The sequence below is a fragment of the Diceros bicornis genome, chromosome 18, assembly GCF_020826845.1.
Source record: "Diceros bicornis minor isolate mBicDic1 chromosome 18, mDicBic1.mat.cur, whole genome shotgun sequence".
Lineage (NCBI taxonomy): Eukaryota > Metazoa > Chordata > Mammalia > Perissodactyla > Rhinocerotidae > Diceros > Diceros bicornis.
The window spans coordinates 13,345,992-13,357,859 of record NC_080757.1 but is presented as its reverse complement, the minus strand read 5'-3'; the positions used below and the strand labels follow the sequence as shown (position 1 = coordinate 13,357,859).

At 60.0% G+C, this 11,868-nt stretch overlaps 1 protein-coding gene across 1 annotated transcript in view; it reads left to right on the top strand.

The window, feature by feature from the left end:
* Positions 1-607: 607 nt before the first annotated feature.
* SPNS2 (SPNS lysolipid transporter 2, sphingosine-1-phosphate) overlaps positions 608-11,868 on the top strand; it is a 35,296-nt gene continuing 24,035 nt past the window's right edge. Inside the window, exon 1 of the mRNA XM_058560024.1 lies at positions 608-1,028. Coding sequence (XP_058416007.1) covers positions 659-1,028 — 370 coding nt within the window. The 5' untranslated portion in view covers positions 608-658. The remainder of the gene's footprint in view (positions 1,029-11,868) is intronic.

Genomic DNA, 11,868 nt, shown 5'->3' with positions numbered 1-11,868 from the left:
TCTTGGTTCTTACGCAGCCCTTCCTGAACTGATTAAATCAGGAGGGGTGAGTAGCTGCTGGAGCGGCCACAGGCTCTCCTACAGGCGCCCCTGACTTAACATTCTGAGACCCTCTCTCCAGGATGTCCATACGCCCTGAGCTCGAGCCCTCAGCTCTCTCCCAGAGTCTCCGCCAGGAGCCCACTCCCATGGTAGGGAGTGGGCAGGGAGGGCATTGAGTGGGTGCTGAGGAGTCCTCCTGCTTCCTGCACCCCACTTCTAGCTCCCCAGCTCCCCACAAATCTCCCGGTCCTTGCCAGCCTCTGCTGCCGCGCGCGGCTCCGGCGTGACTGCGCCCCCGTCGGGCGGGAGGGGCTCTGCGGCCCGCCCCCCCCCGCCCCCCGGGGCAGCACGTGCGGGGCGGGGCTGTGGCCCGAGCCTGTACTCGATTGGGCATGTGTCTGTGGGAGGGGCCGGGCCGCAGCTGTCAGAGCCTCCGCGGCGACGGCGGCGCATCGAGCTGAACGGTGGCCGCTCCGCAGCCCGGGCCGGAGCGCAGGAGCCGACGGGACCCGGCCGGGATGGTGCAGCGGCGGCTCCGCGGCGCACACACGCATTGAGCGGGCCCAAGCTGGGCCCCGCGCCCCCCGCGCCCCCCGCCGCCCCGATCCCGGCCGGCATGATGTGCCTGGAATGCGCCTCGGCGGCGGCGGGCGGCGCGGAGGAGGAGGAGGCGGACGCGGAGCGGCGGCGCCGGCGCCGGGGGGCGCAGCGAGGGGCTGGCGGTGGCGGTTGCTGCGGGGCGCGGGCAGCGGGCGCCGCTGGAGTCGCGGCGGCCGCCGACGAGGTGCAGACGCTGTCGGGCAGCGTGAGGCGGGCCCCGTCCGGACCCCCCAGCACCCCCAGCACCCCCAGCTGCGCAGCCGCTGCAAAGGGCCCCGGCGCGCAGCAGCCCAAGCCGGCCAGCTTGGGCCGCGGGCGGGGGGCAGCAGCCGCCATCCTCAGCTTGGGCAACGTGCTCAACTACCTGGACAGGTACACCGTAGCAGGTGAGCTAGTGCCCCACCCAGCCCGAGAACTAGAACCCCCTCCTCGAGGTACCCGGGGAGCCTTTGGTCCCAGGCCCCCTATATCCAAGCCTTACGTGGGGTTCCTAAGGGCCCTCCGCTCAGACACAACTGGGCAAGCGATGCCCCATGATCCACGGGTCCAAGCCAAAGGCCGCCCTGCTCTCTCCCCTAGCCTGGGGTTGGGGGAGTCCCCACCCCTGGAGTAGCCCGCGCGTCCTCGCCAGCCCTTGACGTCCCATCCGTTGTCCTCTTCTCCTAGAGTCTCCTCTGCGTCTCTCTGCGTTCTTGCCTCTGCGCCCCCTCCCGCCCCAGCCTCAGGTTCCCGGGCCTCTCCTCCCCTTCCCCCAGCCCAGGCGGTCTGTCCGTCGGTAGCCGGTCAGTTCCTTCCTTCCTCCGTCGCCTCCACTCCCCTGCGTGCGTGCGGCCAGTGCGCGCGCCCCTTGCGGGTGTGCGCCAGGGGAGACCAAATGTGTGCGCGCGGGCGGCGCGGATGTGTGTGTGAGCGTGTGAGCGCGTGGCTGACAAAGGCTCCGGGCTGCGGGGAGCAGAGGGAGGGGCGGGGCGGGTCCGCGGCGCCTGGGGACCCAGGATGCGGTTTGCAGCTGGCTCTGGCTTGAGGCCTGAAGACGCCTCCCCCTGCTCTATGGCGCTTGGGGCTGGGGTAGGGCGCAGGCCGCCGGGGCTAGAGAGGGGCTGCCTCATCTTCTGTGAGTGTCTCTGGGAACGAGCTTGGGGATGGGCTGGGGGTCGACAGAACAACTGGGTTTTAGTCCGGGCTTTGCCGCTCAAGCGCTTGGTGTGTGACCTTGGGCCAGTCTCAGCTCATATTTAGGTCTGTTTCTAGGTTTGTGAGGTGGCTGATCCCTGGGCCCTTTGGGGATGGACAGCGTCCTGGGATTCCCGGCTGCTCGCTGCCCTCCCCCGGTTCTCAGGGCTCTGTGAGTAGAGACCTTCTCTAGATTGAGCTGCCCCTAGGTGGGAATGGTGCAGCCTTGAGAGAAAAGGACTCTGGTCAGGCTGGCACAGGTGGGGGCTCCCTGCAGGAGGAGAGCAGTGACTGTGTACCTGTGTGCTGACCCAGAACCTGCCTAACCACAGGTTACTAAAATCTGTAACTACTGAAAAAAAAAAAAAAAAAGAAGGAATTTTGGACAGACTATAAAGAGAACTTTGTGGTGATTGAGAGAGGAGAGCCCTGGCGTAAACCATAGGCCACCTGGGTCCCCTTCTCTGGGCCTTAGTCTCCCACTCTGTTGAGTAGGGTTTTGTGTCAAGTGCAAAGGAAGAACTCTAATGGGAGAGGAGAGGCTCCCCGCTCCTGCTTTCAAAATCCTTTGGCTCTCTGCCCCTCCACTGTGGGGAGTTGCAGGTGGGTACCAGTGGCACCAGTTTCTGGGTTGGGCTGTCCCCAAGAGGCTCTTACTTGGATCTGTGGAACAGGAATACCCAGCGCCGCCCAAGTGCAGCAGCCCCTGTCATGCATGTGCCATGCTGCCTGGAACTTGGGAGCTTAGGCGCCACCTTAAAGTGGGGAGAAGTCAGAGCACATTGAGGACCTATAGTCAGTGCAAAATAGACTTCTGTATACAGATGGGGAAACCGAGGCGCCTGTACGACCCTCATCCAACATGACCAGGTTGGCGTTAGATCTACCAGTAAGCCCTGACCTGGGAAGAGCTTTCCCACCCTCTCTCAGCTGGGCGATGAATGGCACATGGCGAGCCTTCTGGCTCTGTAACACTTTCCAACTTGTTTTTTCCGGCCCCAGACCACCCTCTCTGATATTCTTAGAGAAACTGACTCTGCTGGAACTGAGGGTGAGAGGGTGGGATCAGGGAGGTCTGGTGCTTATCTGGCCCCACTCCTACTTGGGTCTCAGAATCAGAATGGGGGAATGAGATAGGAAATTTCTGGTATTTGGTAAGGGGGGATGGAGAGCAGTGGTGAAGAGGGGTGTGGGGCGGTAGGGAGGAAGGCCCGGAAAGCCCTGTGCAAACAGCTGCCTGGGCTGTGCATCCCTCCCTGTCCCGGGAGCTCATACACCGCCCCGCCCCCAACACACAACATACACGAATTTCCTCTCCGGATAAGCCCGGCTCCCTCTCCCTCTCTTTGTGGTAGACTCCCCCACCACCTCTGCCCCCAAGTTCAGTTTTTTAGGAAGATTTATGTTTCTATGGCAACTACTATGGCTTGATGTGTCTGGAGGGGAGGGGCAGAGGAATGGTCATCCCAGGCCTGAGTCCACCTGTTGCTGGCTGGCCCAGCTGGGACAGAGGAGGGGATGCAGACGCTCCACTGCTCAGTCACCTTTGATGTTCACACCCACCTGACCCCTGAGAACCTCACAATCTGGCCCTGGCTCTCCCATGGAAGAATGAGGGTAGTGCCCTCTCTCTTCCTTTAAATCTGTTCTGGGCATTTCTGTCTTCGTGGTGTAGACCAGCTCTGTCCGAAAGGAATATAATGCAAGCCATATATATAATTAAAAAATTTCTAGTAGCCACATTAAAAAAGTAAAAAGAAATAAGTGAAATGAATTAATGTATTTTATTCAACTCAATATATCCAACGTATTTCAACATGGAATCAATATAAAAGCTATTAATGGGATATTTTGCCCTCTTTTTCGTACAAAGTTTTGAACGCCAGTGTGTGTTTTACATTACAGCACCTGTCAGTTTGTTGTGCCGCATCTCAGGTGCTCAGCAGCCACGGGGGCTAGGGGCCCCTGCAGTGGATACTGTAGGTCTAGAGTCTTTGATGCCAGGTTCGAGTCCAGGCTCTTCAAATTACGAGCTGTGTGACCTTGGGGATGTCGCCTCAGCCTTCTGGGTGATCGTTTCCTCCTCTCCACCTCTGGGGTTGTGTGGAGTAAATGAGAATGTCTCTTAAGCACCCGGGACAAGGCCAGACTCCTAGGCGACCTCGCAAATGCAGCTGCCTTCTCTTCCAGGCCCCTGCTCAAGCTGTGCCCCGGCCGCGATTCCCGTCCCGTTTTTCTCTGTTTCAGGACGCCTTCCTTCTCCACCATGGCTGGTCTCCATCCTGGGAACTCTAGTAGGTTCTGCCTCTGCCCTAGCATTCCCAGCGCCACCCGTGATCCTGCTAATTATGGCTTCTCCTCCTCCCTATGAGAACCCCCTGAGGGCAGCAGGCCTCAGAAGCAGGTGCGGAGGGCCTGGCCCTCACTGAGCCTTGCTTCTGTTGGATGAAATTGAGGCAGCCCAGAAACCGCCTCTACACCGTTCCCGCCAACTCCTTGTGCGGACAGGGACACTGACGCCCGGAAAATGCGGGCAGTTATCCAAGGTCACACGGCAGGACGGAGCAGGACCAGAACCCCCTCGTACGGTGTTCTCCTAGTGGAGGCAGGGGTGTGCCCCCTGCTTCTGGCCTGGAAACTTGGAGACTGCGCTGGCTAGGGCACAAGCCCTCTGGGCAGATGAATTTCAGCTCAGTTGAGCAAAGGCAATTTGAGCTCCCCTAGGGCATGTGGCTCCTGCCCCCATGGCCCCAACCAGCCTGGCAGGCCCCCACTCTCCAGTCTGAGCCCACTCACGGATACCAGGTCAAGAGGAGGAGGGAGCCCCTCAGGAGGAGCGAGGTCTCCTCATCCCTCAGCTCTGCTGGCTGGTGCCAGAGCTGCCTCTGCCCCTGGGCGCCCGTTCCCCCATCTGTAAAATGGAAGCAGAGCTGCGGGTGGAGGTGGCAGCGTTCTGCTCCTGGAACCAGGCCCAGCAAGAGGGAGCTGGCGCAGGCCCTGTTCATGGTTGGAGGACTGTTTGAGAGCTGAGATCCTTCCCCAGCTTCTCTGGGGCACCTGGCCCTTCCTGAGACCTGTTTTCTTTTGATCCAGCCCGTGGCAGGTTGGGCACTTGAAACAGGGTGGAGCAGGGCCTGATGAGGAGAGGCGGAGCCCTGCCCTCGGGGAGACCTTTTCTGCCAAAGAAGCTGAGACCGGTATCCATGGCAACCGCCCACTAACACAAACCCAGAAGAAGAGCGGAGCACAGGGACCCAGGCGGGAACACAGGCCTGGCGGGGACTGGGGGCTGCCCCAAACACCTGAGCTGGGTGCAGGAGGGGGCTTCCAGGCTGGGGCTCCTCGCTCCTTTTTGTCCCCCTGGTCGAGTCTGTCCAGAGCTGACAGATGGGGAAATGAAGGCCCAGGGCCTTTTACAGGGTCTCCTGGGTGTAGAGGCCAGGCTGAGCCCCAAGCTCTGTGGCTATCTTTGTGGATAAGGATAGTCAACACTGCCCCCGCCCTGCCCCCCTCAAGTGGCCTTGTCCCCTTGGGTGGACCCGCCCTGGCCACCGCCAAGTCAGCATTATCTCAGGTCTACAGGGCGGGGTGTCCCAGGGCCGCATTCCAGAGCACCTGCTGGCAGGTCAGCACCCAGGGGAACCGCCCGCTGGCCTGGAATGACTAACCAGCAGCTGCCCACTTTCTTGCTCTTCTTCCTCCTCAGGTACCTTCCGGCTGCTTCTGCCAGCACCTCGGCTGAGCTGTTGACCTGGCAGAGGAAGTGCCTTGAAACTCACCACCTTGGTCTGGGACTCAGGGCCAGTGCCCGGCCCAGCCTGTGAATAGGACAAGAAGGCTTCAGGGCTGCAGGTTATGCCTGGTCCAAGAGTGAGGCTGCCCCGGTCAGAGCTGCTCCGAGAGGAGGAGCCCCGGGTCCCTTCCCCAGACAGGAAGTGGCTTTTGTTTCTGCCTGGGTGTGGGGCCTGAAATCCTGAGGGCAGAAGTGGGATGAGAGTGAGGGAAGCAAAGAGGACACTGGCTCCATCCCCAGGCTCCTGGTGCTGGGCTCCCTGTTGGGCCCTGACTGTCTCCTGGGCTGAACTTCCTGTTCCTGGCTTTGCCAGACTTGCTCTGTGACCTGAGGCAGAAACTGACCCTCTCTGAGCCCTGAATCCACAACAGATGATTTTGTTCCTCTCTTTCTGTGGTCAGGGTCTTGCTCTCAAGGGTAGTGTGGGGCACTTGGTCTCAGGAGCTCTTATCTGCTGGCCCCCAGCTCTGCCTGCACCTGCCTGCCCCAGGATAACCAGGTCTGTTTCCTAGTTGCTGCAGCAGCCAACCTGTTTCCCCTGGTGGGTCTTAGTGGTACCTCTGCCCTCCTTCCAGGAAGGCTTCCCCAACTCTCTGGGCTGAGCCGGCTGCCTGACTCCTGGTTTTCAACTCTGCTCTATTCTGCGTCCATGATAGCATCTACCCCTGTGTAGGGTGGCCATCTCCCTCCAGCCTCGAGGGGCTGAGCCAGGTCATCTCTGTGGCCCCAGTATGCATGGGGCGCTGGCACGGGCTTGGCCCTTGTTGACTGACTGAGCGGCAGAGTTGGGTTGACCCAGCCCTGCCTGACCCCAAAGCCCATCCTGGGCTGAAGGGGCGCTGGTAGGTTTGGATGACCCTGTATAAGGACCAGGGCCCTGTTGCCGTGGCTGGGGCTTCTCGCATGGTGGCCGATGCTGCCTTTTTGTCCTGAGCAGGGCACACAATGAGCTGCGGGCGTCGTGTCTCCGGGAAGGAAATGGGGGAAGTGGTCAGCCCGGTCCCTGTCTGCCCAGCCCGCAACCATGACAATGGGGCCTCCTCGCCCCTACGCTGGGCAGAGTGGCTTCTGTACATGCAGGAGGGCACTGTGGTGGCTTTGCTCTGTCTCTTCTGTAGAGAGGGCACTCGAGGTGTAGGGCTGGCCCCAGGTCACTCAGCGAGGTGGTGTGAAGCACGCTGGGCTGCTCTGGGCCTCGCCCTCTCCGGGTAGGTGGAAGGTTGATGAAAAGAGTCCTGGGGAAGATGTGGCTCAGGCCAGAGCATTTACATCAGAACAAGAAGTAAGCAGGAACAATGCACTGGCCAGAGCTTGGAGGCTAGGGATGGGGTCTCAGCCTCCCACCTCCCCCTCAGTCCTCTGCTACCGTGGAGACCTTGCTGGGGTCTCCCCCCGACAACCTGGTAGCTCCGTGAGATCTTCGTGGTCCCTTCACTGTCAAGCGTGGATTTGCTGAATGGAGTCCCAGGAGGCAAAGAGCATGATGAGGCTTTGTAAACTGTAAAGGGCCGTGCCTGGGGAGGGTGGCGTTACTTGGCCACACGCTGTTTCTAGCACCCATGTGAGGGCAGTTGTTGTGGATGTTGAGAGGGGGCTGGTTGCAGCCTCTTTTCTGGGTGTTGTTGGGTTGAGGGTGGGGAACACAGGCTGGGTCTGGGAGCTTGGAGGCTAGCTCAGCCTAGCTCCTGCCTGGTTCTGTGGCCCCTGTCCCATTCCCCTTCTGAATCTCAGTTTTCCATCTGAGAAGTGGGAGCAGGAGTCGCTGGTCTCCTCAGCCACTGGAGCAGTACATGGGGAGAAGGCTGGGAGTTCGTGGGCTTGACCTGTGCCTTCTGAGGTCTCTTATCTCCCCCCACCCACCCCCCCCCGTACCCCCAGGCTTATCCTATGTCTGTGGCCACACAGGCCACGCCCTCTGCGGGTCCTGATAAGAGTCTGGCCACCTTGTCTTTGGCCCCCTGGGGGTCTTGGGAGGCCCTGAGGCAGGACAGGGCCAGGGAGGCTGAGCTGGGAAAGGAGTAGCTGTGCAAAGCCCCCAAATTGCTAAGGCTGAGTCTGGTTCCAGGAACGCTGGCCCCAAATGATAGACTAGAATCACAGGACAGAGGCCAGGCTGCCTGTCCCCGCCTACTCTGGGCTTAGAGACTTGGTGGGGAGGAGGGAGGGCTCTCTGTGCTCTGGGGAGGGAGTTCCTCTCTAGGGCTGGCGGGCTCTGTGGGCAGGGCTCTTGGGTAGAGAGGGGTGTTACAGTCTCCAGCTCCTTAGGGGGACAAGTTCAGAATCTAGGTTCTCTAGGGAGGGGGTGGGGTCCCTCTAGGTGGCTAAGGCTCTGGGGCTGGGGGCCTCGTCCTCATGGTCCCTGCAGAGATGACCACTAAGCTGTCCTGACATTAATGACCCAGATTCATAGGGCGACGTGGAGGTAGGAGGGTCGGCATATGTAGAACAAATGTGACTGAGATTTAGGGTGGACCAGAAGGGACGTATGGGGATCCTGGGTCACTCTCAGATGGGCACCCTGAGGCTCAGAGTAGGGACCAGATGCTCATGAGGTCACTCAGCTTGTCCCTGGGGCACCAGGGCAGGATCTTGTGCGTGGAGACTCTGGGGCAGGTAGAAGTGTGTGTGCTTGAGAGCCTGGGGTCCTGGCTCAGGGACCGCCTGGCCGGTCCCCTTAGGCTGCGGGGTGCTGGTGGGGCCAGGCTGTGGTTTCCCAGCCTTAGCCATCCAGAGCCAGGTCAGCAGAGCCAAGCCCTCAGGCCCCTATAATTACTGGGGCGGGGGCTGCCGCCAAGCCTTGGAGCAGGGGTGAGACTTCCAGAGTCATCCAGCTCTGAGGCCCCCACTGGGGGACCAGGGTCCCTCCGAAAGGGACCAGCCAGTGGTGGGCAGGGCCCATCCCTTCAGAGCCCTAGGCCCTGTCTTTCCAGCCATCTGCCCCATTGTGGAGAAAAGAACACTGAGATGGGAGTTCCCATTGTTCTCTGGTCATGGCGGGGGCTCCTGCCCCATGAGTTAATGATCCGTGATAACATGTATAACATTTATTGAGTACCTACTATGCGCAAAGTGCCATTCTAAGCACTTTGCATGAACTAACCCATTTAAACCTCACAACAATCAGATGAAGCAGACCTTAAAATTAAGCCTTCTTAGAGAGAAGGAAACTGGCACAGAGAGATTAAGTAACTTGCCTAAGGTCACCCAGTAGGGAAGGTAGAGAAGCCAGGATTTGAACCTAGATGATCTGGCTCTGTAGCTCGTGCTCTTGGGAATTCAGCTAAGTTGCCTGCTGCTCTGAGAGAGGCAGGGTGAACGTGGGGCGATGATGACTGTGCTTGGGGGAGTGAGCTTGAGCACCAGGTGGCCTGTCCTGATATCAGGATCATGTTGGCCCAACCTTGCCTCTGATGCTGGCCTGAGCTGGGGGGTCCTGAGGTCAGCGTGGGCTTCCTCTTACGCCTTGGCCTTTTTGAGGACTCTCTGATGTCAGCAGGTGGGATCTGGTCCTGGCTCCTCTGGGGGCTCCTGAGGGACCAGCAGCGATAGGGGATCCCCGTGAGTATCTGTGGCCAGCCAGCTGGGTGAGTTGGGCCAGATTCCATCCAGCTCTGGGGGTGCCCTCGAGGTTACAGGACCTCTTCCACCAGAGCTGCAGAGGAGACAGTTGCAGGGGCACCCTGGTAGACGTGACCTTGGATGTGGGCCCCGGATGAGGTGGATCTCAGCAGGTGGAGATGGACACCCAGGAAGAGGGCACAGCTGTGGTCGAGGCTTGGAGGCCTGCAGGCTGTGATGTGCGAGTCACAGGGGCCTCCGACCAGCCAGGCCAGTGGTTTCCAGTCACCCGGGCAGTGTGTTAATAGATTCCTGGGTCTTACCTCCGGACAGCGTGATTGTGCAGATCTGGGTCACGGAGGCCTCGAATGCTGCAAGAAGTCTGGGCTCGATTTGAGTGGCCATGGGGAGCCACAAGCTTTACTGGGCAGCCACACTCCATGATCTAATGCCCGCAACACTCTCAGAACAGTGTCTGGCACATAGTGAGCGCTCAATACGTGTTAATACCCACGTTGTTGTCATTGTTAGTAGCTATTCCTGAACCAGGGGCCTGGGCCAGTGGATTCTGAAGACCTCCTGGGTGACTCTGAGCCCTAGCCAGAGTTGACAACCACTGGGCCATGGCATTAGCTCCTGGAGTCCAGACACCGTCCCGTGGTCTCTACGGCCCCAGCCCAGGACTTGGTAGGAGATCGATAAGTGCTTGTGAGATCAGGCTGCAGGAGGGATGCTGGGTGGGCCGGGAGAGGCTGGAGGCGGGGAGCCCAGGGAGGAGGCCAGGTGGTGAAGAAGAGAGAGAATCACTGGGGCCCATTCATGGGGCCGAGGGAGGCGAGGGGATGTCATGGCTGACTCCCAGGTGTCTGGGTGGTGCCACGGTGCTGCTCAGGAATGGGGACCAGGGGGTGGAGCTGTGGAATCAGAGTCCCAGTGGCTGGAAAGACCCTGAGGGATGAGAGAGTCTGTGGGGCTGAGCCACCACGAGGTGGTTGGTTTCATGGGAGAGATGGAGGTGGGGACATTGAGTTGGGGAGGGTAGAGAACTCTTTAAGAACTTCAACTGTGAAGGGTGGAGAGGGAAGGAGTGGCTGGCAGAGGGGACAAATCAGGATTGTTTTCACCACCAGGATGGGAGAGAGGGGAGCACGTTTGTGGGCTGACGTGCAGGAGACGGAAGTGAGGGAGGTGCTGGGAGTTCGACCTCGTGCCAGGGGCTGACCCAGGGCAAGACCCCTGGGAGGCAAGAGGGACAGCTGGCCTTGGACAGGGGGGCCCTCCCTTGGGGGCTTGGGAGGCTGTAACTGGGGTCAATGGATGAGAAAGTTCAGATGCTGCTGCTGTTCCAGAATGTTTTCTTGGCCCGGAAGGGAGGACCCTGTGGGCAGAGGGTGATCCTGGCCGTGGATTTTGGGTGACTGACTGGCGAGGCCTGAGTTGGGAGCCGTGGCCGTGGGAGGCCTGGGGGCTGCGTGTGGGGTGGGAGCCCCACCTTGCACGCCACGGGCTGGTGGGGCTGGCAAAGTGGGCTTGGCCTGAGCTGTAGGAGGCTGCTCCTGGGCGTGAGGCCCGTCCTATGACCCACCAAACCTCAGCCTCCAGAAAAGAGGCTAAAAATAAGGCTGTGGTGAAGAAGGGAGGGGGTGTGTGGGCCCAAGCCAGGCTGGAGCCCAGAGGAAAATCTGAGATGAGCGGCCGAGCTGCTGTGACACAAGCTTCCCGTGCCAGCGGCCAGTGGGATTTCACCCGCCTGCGGCCACGGCCCCTGCCAGGCCTACAAGAGGGAAAACAACCTAGAAAGGCTCAGGCAGGGCCTGACCTAGGGCCTTACGGCCTGCATGAGGCCTGCTCCCTGCTCTTCTGCCTGGAGCTCAGGCCTTGGACCCTAAGCTGGGCCCCAGGGGGTGCTGGGGTGGGGTCATCCAAAGCTTCTTGTGCCTTGGGGTCTAGACTGCCCAGGAGTTCCCAGGGGCCCCGGATGCCACTCTGGACATGGAAAAATGTTCCTCCCCCTTACCAGGAGCTCTGCACAGTAGAGGAGATCAGGGGAGGCTTCCTGGAGGCAGAGGCAAACGTTGGGCCTTGGAGTATGGGAGGGGGACCAAGTTCACTCAGGTGGCTAGAGGACTCTGGGAGTCCTCAGGGAAGAAGCAAGAGTGTTTTGATTTGCTGTGGACACATGCCATCTTCACGATGACCAGTTTGATGTGGCCTCCCTCCCAGAAAGTGAGCCTACGGTTCCTGCAGATCCACGCCCTCCTCTCAACTGTGGGTGGGGACCCACTGTGTGGGGCCCAGTGGGAGTTTTACCTTCCTGCTACCTCCTGACTCCACCCGTCCTTACCCAACTCCTAAACCATGGCAGTCCCTGTTCTGGGTCCTGGAGATGACTTGCCAGGCCCCGGCCCTTGAGGGGCTCATGGTCTGGTGGGGGATGGAGCGGACACTTGCCCATCTGTTTATGTGTCCACTCCACAGTCACCTTGGGGGGCCGAGTGCTGGGCCCGGCTGGGGGCCGAGAGCAGACTGTGCAGAGGCACTGCAGCAGAAGCTTTGTTTCAGGGCGACAGACCTGCTTTCAGATCTCACCTCTGACATCTTATGTGCTGTGTGACAAGTTATTTCACTTCTCAGAGCCTCGGTTTTCTCATATGTAAAATGGGGATGATGATCATAGATACTGGCATAGGCGGCAGGGATAG